At 58.1% G+C, this 18217-nt stretch overlaps 1 protein-coding gene across 4 annotated transcripts in view; it reads left to right on the top strand.

Annotated features, from left to right (window-relative positions):
- The window catches only part of SGSM2 (small G protein signaling modulator 2), a 33384-nt gene extending 15167 nt beyond the window's left edge, over nt 1–18217 (top strand). Inside the window, exons 3-24 of one of the 4 annotated variants that reach the window (XM_074320898.2) lie at nt 583–745; nt 1028–1189; nt 1466–1533; nt 1631–1776; nt 2133–2267; nt 2794–2918; nt 3323–3390; nt 3610–3770; nt 3921–4047; nt 5651–5785; nt 9270–9423; nt 10240–10304; nt 10396–10541; nt 11059–11187; nt 11413–11595; nt 13350–13736; nt 13989–14065; nt 14561–14643; nt 14844–14953; nt 15660–15756; nt 16260–16427; nt 16630–18217. In XM_074320898.2, the coding sequence (XP_074176999.1) occupies nt 583–745; nt 1028–1189; nt 1466–1533; nt 1631–1776; nt 2133–2267; nt 2794–2918; nt 3323–3390; nt 3610–3770; nt 3921–4047; nt 5651–5785; nt 9270–9423; nt 10240–10304; nt 10396–10541; nt 11059–11187; nt 11413–11595; nt 13350–13736; nt 13989–14065; nt 14561–14643; nt 14844–14953; nt 15660–15756; nt 16260–16427; nt 16630–16718 (2978 nt within the window). In that variant the 3' untranslated portion in view covers nt 16719–18217. Of the gene's footprint in view, nt 1–582; nt 746–1027; nt 1190–1465; nt 1534–1630; nt 1777–2132; nt 2268–2793; nt 2919–3322; nt 3391–3609; nt 3771–3920; nt 4048–5650; nt 5786–9269; nt 9424–10239; nt 10305–10395; nt 10542–11058; nt 11188–11412; nt 11596–13349; nt 13737–13988; nt 14114–14560; nt 14644–14843; nt 14954–15659; nt 15757–16259; nt 16428–16629 lie in introns of all 4 variants that reach the window. The other 3 variants (XM_074320897.2, XM_074320899.2, XM_074320900.2) reach the window with 3 other exon arrangements.

Raw genomic sequence — 18217 nt, 5'->3', positions numbered from 1 at the left:
ATGGAAGGAAGCCCTCCCTGCATAGGAAATAGAAATCTCTCACTCTCGACTGCTGGACTCATCAATAATTCAGGGGCCACTGTCAGGTCTCATCTCTGCAATGGCTACATCAATATTTCAGCTCCTTCTCCAGAGCCTTGTTCCTTAGCAACCACATCAGCCACGCACTCCAGGAGGGCTGCTGGGCTGTGTGCTGCCTGCACCCCCAGTCCTTCAGATGCTGTCCATGATTGCCCTTGAGGGCAGGGGGTGGAGCCACCCATGCCAACTGCAACTGGCAGCTTTGGTCGTCATAGCACCAGGGGCAATGCGGTGTACAGGCGGCATGTACACACCAGGTGAGGGAGAGGAACGGCATGGCATGGTATGTCCAAGCCCCCGCAGGTCCACCCCGGGCAGGGACAGACAGAGGGGGATTTCGGTGTATCTTCCTGGCCTGCCTTAGGCTGGCACCCCGCCCCATAGTCCTAGCATGGGTCAGGCCTGCCCTTGGCCCTCTGTCCTCCCTAGGTATGGGGCAGAGGGGTGTTGTCTCTGCTCCCCCTTGCCCAGGCTCAGGTGCTGGTTCCCTTTGTGGCCCAGGTGTGGTGGAGGCTTGCCTCCTGCATCAGCTGAAGCGCCGTGCCGCTGGTTTCCTGCGCAGTGACAAGATGGCAGCCCTGTTCACCAAGGTGGGGAAGACGTGCCCAGTGGCTGGGGAGGTTTGCCACAAGGTACAGGAGCTGCAGCAACAAGTAGAGGGCAGGTGAGCCCTGGGCCAGCCCCACCCACCACCCCCTTCTGCTCTTTTCACTTGGCATTTGCTCCTTCCCAGGTTGGCTTCCTGGGCCCATTTCTTGCAGGGCCTCTCAGGACCTGCCTAAGGGTGGGCACAAGGCCTTTTTCCCCCACTTTAAGCCCCCCCCACCCCATCCCGGTCAGTCCTCCTGGGTTCTTGACTTGTGGCACCAAATTCCACTCCCAGTGCCCCCAGTCCGGGGCTTACCCCCAGCCCGTCACACTCCTAAAGCCCATCCACTCTTTGCAGGAAACCCTCAGCCGGCAACCAGGAGGCTCTGCGGAGACAGGGCTCTGCCAGTGGGAAGGCCCCAGGCCTCAGCCCACAGGCCTTGAAACACATATGGGTACGCACAGCACTTATTGAGAAGGTGCTGGATAGGGTCGTGCAGTACCTGGTAGAGAACTGCAGGTGAGTGCCCCTCCCTGGGACCCACCTCCTGCAGCCCCACCCCTCAGCATGCTTGGCTGTCCACAACACTCTGGAGGCATAACCCATCTCCCCATAGCACCCTGAAAGTATAGACCATATCAGGCACCCCACAAAGCTCAGTCCTTGTGGGTTATTTCTTCTTGGTGACTGACATGACTTTGGTCTTTGTGGGGACGTCCCTACTTGGTGAGCTTGACTGCCCTGGAATGAGTCTGGGAGCCCTAGCAGTCCCACTTCTGTCTCTCCCCCTGGCAGCAAGTACTACGAGAAGGAGGCGTTACTGGCAGACCCCGTGTTTGGCCCCATCTTGGCCTCTCTTCTAGGTGAGCATGAGAGCAGAGAGGCCTATGCTGGGCCAGGGGGGGCTGAGGGCAGGTGCTGAGGGGGCACCCTCTGAGCTGGCCGTCCCTGTCTCCACAGTGGGACCCTGTGCCTTGGAGTACACCAAGCTCAAGACAGCTGATCACTACTGGACTGACCCCTCTGCTGATGAGCTGGTCCAGAGGCACCGTATCCGGGGTCCCCCTAATCGCCAGGACTCCCCTGCAAAGCGCCCTGCCCTAGGAGTAGGTGTCCCTCTCCTCATCCCTGTGCTCATCCAGCTGGTGCCCACGGGCCATTAGGGAGGGGCAGCCAGCCTCCACGCTCCTTGCAGACACAGGCTGGGCCTTGGACATGCCCCAAGGTGGTGGCCACCTTCGAAAAGCCTTTTCCCACACTGGCACTTACATAAATGCCAGGAGCACCCCACTGGTCTGTGGCTAGAGAGCAGAGGGTGGCAGAGAGCAAACCAGGGGCAGCAAGGGCCCCCGGGGTCAGCTAGAGAGTCTGCATGGAAGGAAGCCACGGAAGGAAGCTGAGGGTTCTCAGCCTTCCAGATTGACTTCCCAGGGCTGGGGCTGAGCTGGGCTTTCCTGTGCAGATCCGGAAGCAGCACTCCAGTGGCAGCACATCAGGAGACAGGCTGGCGGCCTGCGCCCGGGAGTATGTGGAATCCCTGCACCAGAACTCGAGGACGCGGCTGCTCTATGGCAAAAACAATGTGCTGGTGCAGCCGGTAGGGAAGTCGAGTGCCCGTTCCGCATCTCCCTCCTCCAGGGACCCCAGGACCACAAGCTTCCAGCTGCATTTGTCCCTTTCCTAAGGGGCTTGACCAGAGAAAAGGGGAGAAGGGCCCCACCCCCACTTCACTGTTTCATACTCCTCACGCCCAGCCTTGAGCTGGCAGGAGCCAGCAATGGCATCTGCTCTGGCTAGCTGAGAACCAGGTTATCCAAGGCTAGGAATGGCAGCCAGCAGGCAGGGTGAACTCCCAGCTTGGGTATGGCCCGCCCAGGACACACCTGGCATCCAGGAGGTTGACAGGGCAGAGCCAGTGGCACCTGGCCAGCCAGGAAGAGGAGATGCCCCCATCTGGGTGTGGTTCGTGTTTCCCCCTGCTTCCACCCAGCCCCCATTCCAGGACCTCCTGACTGGATTAGGTTGGCCGCCCCCACTCCCCCCTGGAGCTGGGTTTCCACAGGCCATCCCTGGAGCCGCTCAGCCCCTCATCATCTCTATCCTGGTGTGTCTCCTCCCGGTAGAAGGAGGACATGGAGGCTGTCCCTGGCTACCTCTCCCTGCACCAGTCTGCAGAGAACCTCACTCTGAAGTGGACACCCAACCAGCTCATGAATGGGACTCTGGGGGACTCCGAGCTGGAAAAGAGGTGGGGGCTTTGGGACTCACTCCCAGGAGCCAGGGAAGGAAGTGAGGGCTTGCCCCCAGGCAGGGGGGTGGAGAGACGCAGCCTGCTCCAGGAGGCAGGCCTCACCCCTCATTCGATGCCAAGAATTGCAGAGCTGCTGCCTGGAGAGATTGCCAAGCTCTCTAAGATTCAGCCAGGCCTGGGCACGGAGAGGTTTGCCTGAGCCAAGCTCTAGGCAGCTGAGACTGCCAGGCTGTGTGCCCTGAGGGCAGCACGGGGCCCCGAGGGACTTGGCTGGCTGAGGTCACTTCTTGGCTATGGTCATCCGGTCTTCAGGGTAGTTTCACAGGTGTTGGGGCCACGAGATGAGAAAGACAGGATGGCTGGTCTTGGGACACAATGACACCAATCTGGTTTCTTTTCAGCGTTTACTGGGACTATGCCCTGGTGGTGCCCTTCAGTCAGATCGTCTGCATCCACTGCCACCAGCAAAGTGAGCCTCCCTGGCCCTGGGCACAGGGGTGAGGGGAGAGACTGCTGCCTCCCAGCCATGCACTGGGCATGGCGCGTCCGATGTCTGGTCCTCCTTTCATCAGCCCCACACTCCAGCCCCCCTGTCCTACCCGGCCTGGGGGCCTGGCCGACGGGGCAGCAGTGATGACTGGGAGGTCTCAGGGAGATCCAGCCTCTCTCACCCATGGTCATCCCCCAGAGAACGGTGGCACACTCGTGCTGGTGAGCCAGGATGGCATCCAGAGGCCACCGCTGCACTTCCCGCAGGGAGGACACCTGCTGTCCTTTCTGTCCTGCCTGGAGAACGGGCTTCTGCCTCGAGGACAGCTAGAGCCCCCGCTCTGGACCCAGCAGGGGAAGGTACCTCAGGGCTTGGATGGCTCTGGGTGGAGGGATGTGTGAGGTGGGTTCTCTGCCCACCTGCCTTCCTTCCCCACATGGAGTTCTTAGGAGCAGCCACGGGTGGGACTCAGCCCTGGAAAGGCTGACCACCCACCTCTCCCTCCCTAGGGGAAGGTGTTCCCCAAGCTACGGAAACGCAGCAGCATGCGGTCTGCGGACGTGGAGGAGGTGGGCGCAGGGCGGGCCACAGACTACGTGTTCCGGATCATTTACCCCGGCCACAGGCACGAGCACAGTGAGTGCCCCACACTTCTCCCATGGAGGACAGGAAGATGCTGAGGGCGGTGGGGGGGCACTTCACCACCCAGGGGACAGCAGGCAAAGCCAGCTAACCAGGCCAGTTAAGAGCAGTGGTTCAGTACTTAGCCTCTCGCTGGACCTTTTCCCTGCAAACCATCCCCCTGAGAAATAACCTCTCTTCTGCCTGCTGTTTGCCCCCTACCTCGTCACCCCAAGACTCTTGGCTTAACAGATTCAGGCGTCTCTGCAAAATATTCTCTTAGTCATGCTTTCATGCCCTGCCCCAGGAGGAAAAAATGTGGCAAGACTAGAAATAGAAGGTGGAGAGCTCTCCATTTCTCCTCGGCCCGCTGCCTGACGTCCACAGGTGCAGGCAGCCTGGGTGCAGGATCGGTGTTTCTTTTTGGATGGCACAAATTGTTCACTGACTCTGCTAGAGCCAGAACCCTCCTCAAACCAGCTACTGATGAGAGGAGCTGTAACTGGAGTAGGGGCTGCATCTGAAGAGGATGAGACTTCCAGCTGGTGAGGGGCTGACAGGTGGCCTGGCCCTCGTGGGTCCAGCCCCTCCTAGGTGGGCCCAAGGGAGCCTGTCTATAGGAATCTACCAACACCAGAGTTCCCTTAGCAATCAGAGTGCTCTGCTCCCCACGGGTTTCTCTGGGCGACACTTGCTGATCTGAGGGAGAAGGGCAGGGAATTTGCCAGCCCAGAGCATTTATTGCCAGACAGACCACCTGCTCCCTAAATTTCCTAACCTATGCCAATAAATCGTCAACAAGTTGTCTCTGTGTTAGCAGACATATTACCCAGACTGCAAACACATAGCCACAGTCCCAGTAGTCCCAGCAGGCTCAGCGGGCACAAGATGTGGGGATCCTGCTTCCCTCCCTGAGGTGCCTGACTAGGAGACACACCTTCTGCCAGAACGTTTGCAAACCTGGATGTAGTCTCGGGATGTTGCTCGGCTTCGATTATTTAGTCTGCACTTGCTGTCTTCAATCCTTGGCATTTCCCATTTCTGGTCACTTTACTTCAAGGACTACTTCCCCGGAGGGCAAGCCAGGGCACCAAGGAGCTGAAACCCAGTGAGGTGACTCAGCCTCCTAGAGAGCAACTCTGAGAAACCCTGGGAGGAGGAGGTTGGATTTATAGTCTGAAGAGGGGAATTTGGGGTCATCTTCAAGATTTGGCCCAGCCTGACCATGACGCAAGCTGGAGTAGGATCCGACCCCACCCGCCAGCAGTTGTGCCCAGGCCTGGGGGCTCCTGAGCTGCCGGCATGTCCCAGCTGGTTCCCGCCTTTCACTACCCTGGCTCCCCCCATCAGTTCTCTCTTTCTGTTCTTCCTAGAGAGGGCCTCCTCCAATGAGTGGAGCTCTGTAGCTGCCGCCGTTCCCCGCCCCCCCCCAACTTTCTTCCCTACTCTCCCCAGGAAATCATCAAAAGACTCTCAGGTCCCCCTTCCCCTCTTCCGTGCCCTGCAGGCTCCAGGTGACCCAGACTCCACTCTGCTCCCCATGAGGACGGAGTCGGGTCCCTCCCGCCCGGGCCTAGGGTCCTCACACTCCGCCTCTCTCGCCGTTCTCTTTGAGCAGTCACTATTAACTACCACCACCTAGCGGCCAGCCGGGCGGCCTCGGTGGACGATGATGAGGAAGAGGAGGATAAACTCCATGCGATGCTGTCAATGATCTGCTCGCGGAACCTCACAGCTCCCAATCCGATGAAAGGTTTTTATCCCTCCCCCCCACTGACCCTCACCCCCCCGCCCCCCCTGGGCCCCCCTGCCACCCATTGCAGGGGCTCGCATGGCAGTGTTGGCATTCCGGGACTTGCACCCAGGGTGGTTTTCATTTGGGCAACCCCAAGAGTGTTGCTTTCTTTCTCCCCTGCTGGCTGGGCAGACCAGCTTCTGGGCCATGTTCCTCTGACTCCAGGCTCAGGGGAAACAGGATGGTAGAACCAGGCCCCTCCTGGGCAGGGCTAGGGGCTGGACAGCTTATGTAGACAGCACTCACCTGTGGTCAGGTGAGAGGTTGAGGCCACCATGGAAGGAGACCCAGGGCTCCGTTTACCCAGCAGACCTGGGTGCTCCAGCAGGCACTGCCTGGCCCTTGAAATTTCTAGCGTGAAATCTAGAAATATGTGCCAGGGATATGTCAGGTGCGATCCGCCCTCTCATGGGCTTCAGAGCACATGGTAGCAGAGGTCCCTTCATTGTAAACACAGGACAGTGCCCATAGCCACTCTGTCCATTACCCGTCTTAGCACAGAGCTAGGCTGGTGGAGGGGGAGTCCCACTCTGGAGAGCGATTAGCCAGGGGACCTGGGGGGCGAGGCTGGGGTGCTCAGAGGAAGGGGTGAGGGCCGGCTTTCTCAGCGTTTAGGGGAACTTCCCCATCCCCATTCAATCACATGCCACAGAATCAATTTCTTCTCCCCTTTCTTTACCCTACAGAGGGTGTCTAAGAATATGGGACAGTCCCATTATGCTTCCACAAAGTTCTGCCAAAGAGCCCAGTTCCTTAGCCCAGTCACCAAGCCAGTAACGAGTCTCCCCATCCCTGGGCAACCAAGTCTGTGGCCTAGAACACACACCTGGCACACCCTCAGCACATCCCTGCCAGCTGCCGCCACAGAACCCACCACATACCTGCCTTCGTGTCCACCCGCCCTCCCAGCCATTCCAGTAGGAGCTACAGGCCAGCCCGGGTAGGAACGCAGGGGGGCCTCACTTCTGAGGTTCATTGCCGGCACACAGCCTGCCACCTGGTTCCTAGTGAGCTTGGGGCTGATGCTTATTTTCAGGTTAACTGACTAAGCAGTGTGGAAAGGCTGAGTAAGGAGGCCAGGGCTGACCGTTCTAACCCCACTCCAGGGTAGTCAGGCTGGAGGCCGGGCAGGGGGCTGAGTCCCAGAAGAGCCCCTGTCTTGACAGACTTGGTGATAGGAAGCACATCCCTGACGAGTCTTCATGCTGAGGCCTCCAGGGTCAGAGAAACCTCCCGGCCTACCAGGTCCGGAGACCCAGGGCTTGTCTGGGCATCTTCTTGGGGGAACTCGGGGGCCAGACCCACCCAGTGTGCCCGTACGCAGTCCCTGGGATTCCACTCCTTGGGAAAGGGGAGGAGCCATGAGGCAGAATCGGCAGGTGGTTGCGGAGATGGGATGGCAGCTTCCCCCTCCACTCCAGTCCATAATGACAACACTGCTAGCCATTGCTTTTCAGGCCTGCAACATGCTTGACTTGTGCATGTGACTCAAGTGGCGGGTGTCCAGACTCTCCTTGCCCTCCCCTCCCTCTCTTCCTGCTTCCTCCCCACAGAGCAGAGATGCTGTTCACTCTAATTCTGCTCCAGGCCAGGCACCTTTCACTCGGAATCTTAGGGGCTGTGGGGTTCAAGCACCCTGATTGTTTTGCTTCAGACTTTCCTCAAGCCCAGAGGAGAGAGAGTCAAAGCTGGCCCAGCAGAGCCCCCATCCAGCCTGCTGCCCCTTGCCCAGTCACTCCAGAGCTCCAGCTGTCTGCACTGGGTTAATTCAGAAATGCAGTGTTCAATGCTGGCTGGTTCAGCTCCTTCCTGGAGAATTAAGGTGAAGAGCATTGACCCAGGAGACCTGCCTTGGCTGAGCCCTGCTTTCTGGGCATGAGCTCGTGTCCCTTTGTGCCCACCTTTTGCCCTCTGCACCTGTTGCCCCCCCCCAAAGCCCCCAACCACCCCACCCCACCCCCGCCTGCTGCCTGCTGCCTGCCTGGCTGGGCTTGCTCCTGCCCTGGCTCCTCCCATGACTGGCATTCTGCCTGCTGCAGGGCCATGAGCTGGGCTCACCTGCCCCATCCCACCTGCATTTGTCCCCCCTTCTTCTTCCCAGTCTTGGGCATGGCTTGCAATCCCTTACTCCCAGAGCCGCAGCCCCTCCACACCAAGAATGTTCCCTTAATTTGCCTCCTGGTGGAGCTGAAGGGCCAGATCTCTAAAAAAATCCCAGCCGTGGGCCTGGGAAGACAGCCCCAGGGCCGAGACATGGCAGCTCCTGAGGGGACTGGAGGGGGCTCAGCTCAGCCCTTCCCCCCCAAGGCACACCCAGTGGGAGTCTGGCTCCCACAGAAACCAGGCCTAGGTCTGCTCCAGACTCAGCAGGCCAGGGCTCAAGCCACCATTCGCAGAAAGAAATACTGATTGAAAGAAGTCTTCATCACACACATATAGCGCTCTCTTTCCCTGTTCTTCACTCTTCTCTGCTCTTTCCCTCCTCCTGGCATCATCTCCTAGTCCTTTCACTTCCTGCCCTCACTTTGCTTCATCTTTGTGGCTCACTGGACCTGCCAGAGTCCCCTATGAGCACTGCCTTGCCCCACTTGGGCCCTAGAAGCTCTCAGGAGTCTTGAGTTCTGATTCAGACCATCTGGGCTGGCTGAGAAGGCTCCATCTGCTGGTGGTGTAGACGTGTCCAAGGAGCTGTCTTCTGAGGCAGCACCTGGGGACATTCTTCTGGATGGTGGAACTGTGTGCACAGCCACCACCCACATCCCTGCGGTGGCCTGGCAGCCCTGGGAATGCCCTTCCCACCAGCTCACCTGTCTGTTTGTAAGAGGCCACTGTGCTGAGTGATGCCAGTCTAGGCAAGGATGGAGAACTCAGGAAGGACCCACAGGAGCTGGCAGCAGGGTCACCTGGCCTGGGCAGGGAGCGGTGGCAGGAGCCACTGGCCATCAGGTCTAGAAACCTCAGTGGTCTTCAGGAGCTTTGATCAGGGGAGACTCCTCGCATAGGAAGGGTTGAAGTTTGCGGCATTCCAAGTCCAGGCTCCTTCCCTGCATCTCAGCATTTACCCAGGAGGATCAGGCCGAAACCTCGAAGGCCAAGCTAGCTGGTGGCATTATAGGGAGCTCAGGCTTTTGTTGTTCCTTCTGTTTCTTTCTCCTTCCTCCAGAAAAGCAAGTGTTTATTCTATTGCTAATAGCAAGATAGAGAGAAAAGGCACATTTAACCATGACTTAGTCAAAGTATTTTAGTGCGAGGCTGGGAAGTGTCAGGCACCGCCCCCTCCACCGTTGTCATCTCAGGGCTCTGAACCAGGCAGGCACCACCACTGTGGTTCACAAACGGGTGACTTCTTGCTGCAGCTCTGGGTACAGAGGTGGGCACACTGCAGGCTGCCTGGGGGAGAAAGCCTGCCAGGCCCTGACCATGGCCCCCTTCCTGCCCTCAGATACTGGAGACATGATTGAGATGCAGGGCTTCGGGCCCAGCCTGCCAGCCTGGCACCTGGAGCCCCTGTGCAGCCAGGGCACCTCCTGCCTCTCCTGCTCCACCAGCAGCTCCCCATATGCAGCTCCCAGCCACTGCAGCTGTGTCCCTGACCGGTGAGTGAGCAGGGTCCAGGAAATCAGCTCCCTGTGAGGGTGTCTGTCCTTCCGTGTGCATGTGTCAGTCTGCCGTGTGTCACTCGCCTGACAGAGTGGCCTCAAGTTGGACAGACCTGGGTTCAAATTTCACTTCTACTACCCATGTGACTTTGGCAAGTTACTGAGTCTCTATAGGCCTCTACATTCCTGAGTCTCAGTTTCCTCATCTGTAAAATGGGGATCATAACACCTGCTTCCTAAGATTCTTGTGAGGACTGAATGAAGTATATAACCCATGTGAGTACCCAGAACTATGCAGTAGGTGCTCAATACTTGTGAGCTCCCCTTCCTAGTGTGGACATAGATTTCCTGTCGGGCTTTATGTCTGGGAACACACAACAGGTATCTGGGCATCTGCCATGTGCTTGGAACAGCGTGGGAATGGTGTTTGTGTAAGGATCATGTCCCAGCACTTGATGCTTTTACCACTGCTCGCTTTTACCTATTACTTCATTTGTTACCTGTTAACTCCTGATGACCCTGAGATGGTTCTCTCCATTTTTCACTCAAGGAAGCCAAACTTCGCTAACGTGAAGTTACTTGCCCAAGGTTCCCTGGGTGGTTGGAGGTCAGGCTGGGTCCCTAGCAACTCTACCCAGGGTGGCTGACAGCAACGGGGAGCCCAGTGACGTGCTGCCAGGCTGTGAATCCTGTTCCCTGCACCACCCTGAGTGCTGTAGCTGCCCCCCAAACTCCACACCCCCCAGAATGTCCCTCCTCACTCTCCTCCCACCCGAGGAGCCCATAGCCCTCTGAGTCAGGTCGATTCCACAGGTTGCCCCTCCGGCTACTGTGTGAAAGCATGAGGAGGCAGATCGTGTCCCGGGCCTTCTACGGCTGTGAGTGTGGGGTGAGGTGGGGCCATGGGGGGTGGTGAGGGCAGGGGAGGCACTGTGGTCATGGCCTCCTGGTGCCCCGTCCTCCCCCCAGGGCTGGCGTACTGCCGCCACCTGTCCACGGTGCGGACCCACCTGTCAGCACTGGTGCATCACAACATCATCCCGCCCGCCCAGCCCCCAGGAGCCTCCGGGGGCCTCACCAAGGACGTGTGGAGCAAGTATCAGAAGGACAAAAAGGTATACACTCTGGGGTGCCGGGGCCAGGGGCGGGGCCAGAGGCCGGGGCGGGGGGCAGCAGTGCATGCAGAGTAGTCTGCTCTGGGACCAGCTTCCACGGACCAAATGGGCATTCAGGTAAAACTCAGTAGGTGGTGGGATTGACAGGCCAGGACTGAGGTCCTTGGAATGGCCCAGGTCCTGGTAGAATCTCATGGCTGGGGCTGTGGGTTTCCATGGGAAGCGAACTAGATGGGGAGTCTGTTCTGCTTGCACATTACTCCGCAATATTGGGCAAATCTCTGCATCTTTCTGGGCTCTCTTTCTGCCTTGGAAGGAGGGGGGTGTTGAAGTAGATCTCATCCAGCTCTGACCTGGGGCGGGGAGGATGTGACCGACCCCACAGCAGGGTTTGGTGGGGCTTCAGCAGAGTGACTGAATCACTGTCCCCAGCCCCAGCTCCTCATGGGCTGGGGCCACCCAGTGGGGCCACAGTGACTGTAGGGGCTGCACAGTCTTCACTGCCTGGGTCCCTCAGAACTACAAGGAGCTGGAGCTGCTGAGGCAAGTTTACTACGGAGGCGTGGAGCATGAGATCCGCAAGGACGTCTGGCCCTTTCTGCTCGGCCACTACAAGTTTGGCATGAGCAAGAAGGAGATGGAGCAAGTAAGGGGAGCCCTTTCCTATGGGGACAGGGAGATGGGGAGCCAGGCCAACAGGCCCCAGGGAGGGCCCTTCCCAGCCAGAAAGAAACATGGCAGAGGAACGTGGTAGCCAAACGGCACCCCTGTCCTCACCCCTCTGCCCAAGCCCAGTCTCCAGCTGTCCCAGCCCCTACAGAGGAGGGCTTGGTGCACCCCTCCCCATGGTCACGGTGTGGTCTGAGTACAGGTGGACGCCGTGGTGGCAGCGAGGTACCAGCAGGTGTTGACGGAGTGGAAGGCCTGCGAGTTGGTGGTGAGGCAGCGGGAGCGGGAGGCTCACCCCACCACACTCACCAACTTCTCCTCGGGCAGCAGCATCGACAGCCACGTACAGCGCCTCATCCACCGGGATTCCACCATCAGCAACGACGTGAGCCAGACGGGCCCTGGGGGGGGGCCGGGGGCCACCCGAGTGTCACACGCAGGACCCTGAGCATCAGCCCGACCCCTAGTACTCACTGGCGGTGGAGCCCTGGGAGGACGGCTTAATGTGTCTGTATCTTGTTTTCTTCCACTGAAAAATGGGACAACTGTCCCCTTTACGGCCCACTTCTCGGTTTTGCAGGAATACAGCGAGATAGCACACTGTGTTCTGTTTTAACGGACTAGGAGGGCGAGATGAATTTCTGGGCATTTAGGGAAGCCCTCCCTCCTGCAGAGAGAGCTGAAGGCCAGGAAGAGGCAGCCCTGGGTTCTCGTCCCAGGTCCCTGCTAATGAGATGAGTGACTTGTCTTCCCCGCTCTGAGCCTCAGTGCCCCCTCGCCGCTCTACTACCCTCGATGGTAGAGGCTTCACTGAGCTGTTGGCCAGAGACCAGCAGAGAACTTAGAGTGGTCCCATCGGTCTCTACTGGCAGGGTCTCCACCATGGTCCTCATCGTCTTACAGAAGCGACTGTGCAAAGCCCGTTCAGAGCCTGCCTACTTCTGGTGGCATTACCCCTGCCCATCTGGGAACAAGTCCCAGGCTGTGGCCGCTGGGCCCAACCAGAAGTGATAAGAAGTCTCAGTTTTAAGGACACTCTTTTTCTAACTTTCATATTTTTTTCTTTAAAAGTGCCTCTTTAGATAATGTGTATTCTCTTTACTAAATTCTTACTCACATTGACAAAAAGCTCAAGCTGGAGCAAGACTTAAAGGGATATAACTACCAGGCACACTCTCCTTCCATGAACATATTCGTCCCTATTCTCTTTCTCTCTGGCTTGGGTTTTGCAAAATCCTGTGTCTAGACCGGTGCCCCAGCCGCTTAGCTTACGGGCAGCAGTAGCCTTCCTTGCTGGCACAGTTCTGAGGCTCTGGATTGCCTGCATCCCAGCCTTACCAGATACTGTAACCCAGCACCACTTCGTTCATGCTTCTTGCCCTACGTGAAAACTCCTTTTAGCATCCCTTTACCTACGTAGTCCAAATAGAAAAACAAAACAGTGTGTGTGTCTCTCTTCTTTTCCCTGTGACTTGTCCATGGTGGTAGACTGTTTCCAATCAGCAGAATGTGTTTCCTTTTACTTACTTTTCCTCAGCTCGTCTGAAGCTAATATAACTGGTTAGGTACTTGCTAGAGAAGTCTCCTGCCTTACCTTGTTCTGCTGAACATTCAGTACTGACAATAAGGAAGAACTTGTTTTTCTGACGGCCTCCAGCCTGCTGTCCTCCAGGCTGTCCCAGCAGCTACACCAGGACACTAAGGACGCTCTTCTGACCTGAGGCCGCCTCAGGACTTCAGCTATTTGTACAGTGACACAGCTCACACTGGCCATCGAGGGACAGTGACTGTCCAGGCCTCCAGTTCCCCTTCTTCCCTGTAGCAGCCACAGGAAGCCTGGAGTGCTTCACACTTTTCCTCCTGCCCCAGGGAGAAGCCGGAGGCAGGGACTGGATAGGGCTGAAGATGGTATTTTGGTGTTTGCTCGGAGCCTGATTTCTCTGCACGTGGTTGCCTGGGTCAGAAGGGGAGGCTCGGTGCTCAGGGGAGGCAGTGTTGGAGGCCATGTGGTGGGAGTAGGGGGTGTGAAGAGAATTCTCTCCGTCCCTCTCATCCTGACCCCAGGAAAGAGACAGTGGCGAGCTGAGGGAAGGTGCTGGAATGCAGGTGTGAGCCCCAGCATCTGTTCACCCCCACTAGGTGTTTATCTCGGTGGATGACCTGGAGCCCCCAAAGCCTCCGGGCCCTGAAGATTCCAGACCCAAGCCTGAGCAGGAACCCGGAGCAGAGCCTCCGGGCACCGCCATGGTGGAACAGCAGCAGTCGGTGGAGTTTGACTCTCCAGACTCGGGACTGCCTTCCTCTCGCAATTACTCCATGGCGTCGGGCATCCAGTCGAGCATAGATGAAGGGCCGAGCATGGGCTTCGAGGAGGAGGATGGCGTTGGGGAGGAAAGCTCTGACAGGCCGGTACCTGCAGTCCACGCTTTCTCCGAACCCCAAGATCCCAGCCAGGAGAAGGCCCCGCAGGCCAGCGAGCTGGAGGCAGGGGAGGAGCTTGCGGCTGTGTGCGCTGCTGCCTACACAGTATGTGGACGTTACCCAGACATTGTTCTCAGCTGGCCCCAGAGCCTTCCTGCCATCCCCAGGCCTGGGGGCAGGCTGGCGGGTGGAAGGTGGGGGTGCCCTGACTGTCCTGGAGGGGCCCTGGGCCTGTCTCTCTGCATCCTCAGAAGATTCAGTTCACTGAGGCCCTTGGCTCCTTATCTTTGCTGCGTTGCTTTATGTGGGCGTCACCTGTGGCCTCAGCTCACCCCGGAGGGCTCTCCACTCTTTCAGATAGAACTCCTGGACACTGTGGCCTTAAACCTGCACCGCATCGACAAAGATGTACAGCGATGTGACCGCAACTACTGGTACTTCTCACCCCCCAACCTCGAGAGGCTCAGAGACATCATGTGCAGGTGCCGTGACAGGGCAGGGCGCAGGGCGGGAGGCAGGGACCCTGCTCTGAAAGGCTAGGCCCACGGGCACCCTGCTCCCCCCCTCGCACCCGGATCACGCTTGGCTCCCTCTGTCTGGAACACTTCTCCCCTGCAGTGCCCCCTGCCCCATCCCTCTTCATTCTTAGAGGCCTTTCAGATCTCAGCTTCAGCCATCCTTCTGGAAGCCTTATCTGGGTTCCCTCACCCCAGGGCTGCCCCTGCCCCAGCATTGTCTCTTCCCCAGAGAACCCGAGTGTCTTGAGGACAGAGCCTGTGGGTTGTTTACCATTGAACTCCCAATGCTTTAGGGTTACCAGAAGGCTGACTTCTGGGTAGCAGGCTATTCCAGGGGCCGTCTCCCCAGGGATCCCTGAGGGGCGGGGAGGGCGGCACACATCCACAGTGACTCTGTCTCTGGCATTTCAGCTACGTGTGGGAGCACCTGGATGTGGGCTATGTGCAGGGCATGTGTGACCTACTGGCACCTCTCCTGGTCGTCCTTGACAATGGTGAGGAATGGGGCTGGGGAGGGGTAGGTGTCCCCACAGTGGTATCAGGGTTGAACTGACGTAAGCTGGGAAAAAGGAAAAGAAGACCATTAGGTCTAGAAGGGTGGGATGTGAGCCACCTCTGTCCTCTGGGCCACAGGACACCCCCTGTGAAGTGCTGGGGTCTCCTACCCTGTGGCCTCACTCCCGTCTCCCCTCAGATCAGCTGGCCTACAGCTGTTTCAGCCACCTCATGAAGAGGATGAGCCAGAACTTCCCCAATGGGGGCGCCATGGACACCCACTTTGCTAACATGCGCTCCCTCATCCAGGTGAGGTCTGTAGCTGTCCAGGGGCACGTGACCAGGCACCATTGGGCTTGTCCATCATCCACAGGGAGGCCAGGGAGCATTCCCAAATTGTCCTTTATGAATAAGCTTAATTTCTTTCATTTTAAAAACACATTGTTTTCTTTTTCCAATTACAGTTGACATATTAGTTTCAGGTGTACAGCATAGTGGTCAGACCCTTCCGTGACTTATGAGGTGATCCCTCATCAGTCTAGCACCACCGGGCTTGTATACTGTTACTACGGTATTCGCTCTGCTGTACCTTACACTGCATGACTGCCCATTAGGACTTCTTAATCCCTTCACCTTCTTCACCCAGCCCCCTAACCTCCATCCCATCTGGCAGCCATCACTTTGTTCTCTGTATCTATGAGTTTGTTTCTGAAAAACATGTTGTTTTCAATATTATAAATTGAGGAGGCACATCAGTAGGTGAATGCCCGTGCTCATGAAAGTTCTGGTGAGCTGTGCCCTCTAGGATGCAGTCAAACACCCAGAAAATGGTGTAACTCCAAAAAGAGTACAACCCAGAGAGACAGCAGGTAGGGCAGCAGAATGCAGCCTCCAGGAGATGGGAGAGGGCTAGAGCGCAGCTGCCAGGCGTGAGACGCAGCACGGCCGGGGAGCTGGGGGCGGCCAGGAGAGGCAGCCTGGGTTCAGTGCGGCTCCCTTTCTCCACTCACACAAGATCCTGGACTCAGAGCTGTTCGAACTGATGCATCAGAATGGAGACTACACCCACTTCTACTTCTGTTACCGCTGGTTCCTACTGGATTTTAAGAGAGGTGAGTGACGGATTGGATGGTGCGCCTGGGAGCAGGGGCACTGGGAGATCCCTCGTCCCCAGAGTCTGGTTCTCAACCCTAATTGCACTTGGAACCACTTGGGGAGCTTTTTAGAAACAACAGTGCCTTGAGCCCCACCAGTGTGGCTACCTGGGTGTGGAGATTTTAAAGGCTCCTTGGGTGCATCCAAAGTGCAGCCCGGGTGGAAAAATCACCCTCAGGCAATGGTTTTCGGAACTGTTTTCAAACCAAATCTCCTGAGCACGAAGGTCTGTAAAAGCAGAGCCGTTCTAGCTGGAGAGAATGTGGTGTGGGGTCTGCAGGAGCCTCGTGTGCAGGGGTTACCAGGAAGGACAGGGCCTTGCCCAGGGGCACGGAACTGGGCTGTGTATAGTAGGGAGACCCCAAGACTTTGGCCCTGGGGCCAAAGCTCTCCCTCCATATGTGGCGCTATTGGGGACCCACGGGTGGCCAGGCTCAGCCTTGGCCCTCGCTGTCCCCAGAGCTGCTGTATGAGGACGTGTTTGCTGTGTGGGAGGTGATCTGGGCCGCCCGGCACATCTCGTCGGAGCACTTCGTGCTGTTCATCGCCCTGGCCCTGGTGGAGGCCTACCGTGACATCGTCCGCGACAACAACATGGACTTCACCGACGTCATCAAGTTCTTCAACGGTAGGAGCTGCGCCTGGCAGGGCTGCAGGGGCCTCCACTTCTGTCCTGGGGAGGGTGGGAGGGGCTCAGACATACCGGGTCCCTTCCTTTAAGCGGGTGTCAGGAGTCCAGCAGGTAGCAACAGAGCAGGGTGGGCGATCCGGGCTCCTCTAAGGCGACTGCCCTCGCTCCAGCACCCCCACAGTTCTCCCTGTCCCCCCAGAACGGGCTGAGTGTCACGATGCCCAGGAGATCCTGCGGATTGCCCGGGACCTCGTCCACAAGGTGCAGATGCTCATTGAGAACAAGTGAGGGCTGTGGCCAGGAGGCAGCAGCCAGCCAGAGCCTGGGCTCCCGGTCCCTGGGCCCCTGCAGGGAGAGGGGCGGGGGTGGTGAGGCAGAGACGGCCCCAACCTCCAGCCCCCCCCTCCCTGCCCCACTGTTCCTAACAAAGTGCTTGTGAGCCTGGGATCCGACTCTGGGCAGTGCTGGCGAGTCAGGGGCCAGGGTGCCCTCAGGTCAGGGCCGGGATGGGAAGCGTCGGCCTCAGGGAGCAGCTGCCTTGGGGAACACCGACTCTGCTCCCCTCTCCAAAACCTGAGAATAGCCCACTGCCACGTGCAGCCTCAGCCTGAACTCCCCACAGCCTCTCCTGAGGCCTGCAGAAGTTACCAGGCTGTAGTTGCCTGGGTCCCGTCCGGCAAGGGTCATGTGGGACAGGGGACCTCTGTGCTCTGTTTCTTCTGAGAGTCCCTTTGCAGGCCCTGTGAATGTGGGCACACCAACCCCACAGCTGCCAGGTGGGGTATGTGTCCTGGTCACAGGAAACCTGGGCCGCTTCTGGGCCCTCCTCTGAGACTGTGGGTGGTCAGAAGTTGGGCCCTGGGTGGAGGAGCCCATCTCAGCAGCACGCCACTGCCTTTGGCCACCTGAGGAGACCCCCCGCAGTCCCCCAGCCCATGCAGTACACCCACGTGTATCTGGAGTCTCACTCTTGCCACCCTGCTCTTGCTTTATGCATTAGATGCATCCCTGAAAACTGCATAAATGATGCTTTGACAGCCAGAGGATCTGGAATGTGGTGGGAGCACTTCCTCTGAAGAGGAATCCCGGGTTGATTCCTTAGGGAGGCAGTGTTGTCACAGCCTTGTCAAAGGTGGCCCTGGAGCTTGGGGACAGCCCATCGCCCATCCCAGGCATCTGCTAACTACCTGAGGCAGGGCGGTTATGCCTGGATCTCCCTTGTTTGTCCCTGGTGAGAAGCAAGTTTTCCACATGCTTCTGAGGGTGTCAAGAGGCCTAGGGACCTAGAAACCCCCTTGTTAGAACCTCACTCATGTGGGGTGCGAGGAAGGGCTCAGCTCCTGATCCCAGGCCAAGGCACGCTGCTTGCTTCGTCCTCCCTGTCCCCACCGTCCAACACGTGTGGGCGAGGCCTTGCTCTGGGGCCAGGAGGCCGGCTACTCTGCCACAGGGGCTGGGGCCTGCCCAGCAGTCACTAAGGTCTGGAGACTTCCTGCGTTTGAGAAACACGAAAAAGGGCCCAGCAGCCCTTCTGCATCCAGCACAGCCTTCCCAGGCCGCCCCGCCCCCAACCTCGGGCACTGCACGACCTGTTTGGGGGCCAGCCCACCCCACTGCCCACCCTTGTTGTCCATGAGTCCTTGGCCTCCACAAGCACCGTGGCCATTGTGTGCCTGCCTTAGTGACTGTTTTTTTGTTTTTTTTTGAGGAGCAGAGTGTGTATGTTTTTTGGCTCAGAAACTATACTCTTCAGTGTAACAGACCAATAAACACAGCATTTGGCAATG

This window comes from Rhinolophus sinicus, chromosome 12 (assembly GCF_057876585.1).
Source record: "Rhinolophus sinicus isolate RSI-liver-muscle chromosome 12, RSI-T2T, whole genome shotgun sequence".
Lineage (NCBI taxonomy): Eukaryota > Metazoa > Chordata > Mammalia > Chiroptera > Rhinolophidae > Rhinolophus > Rhinolophus sinicus.
This window is presented reverse-complemented; position numbering and strand designations above follow the sequence as displayed.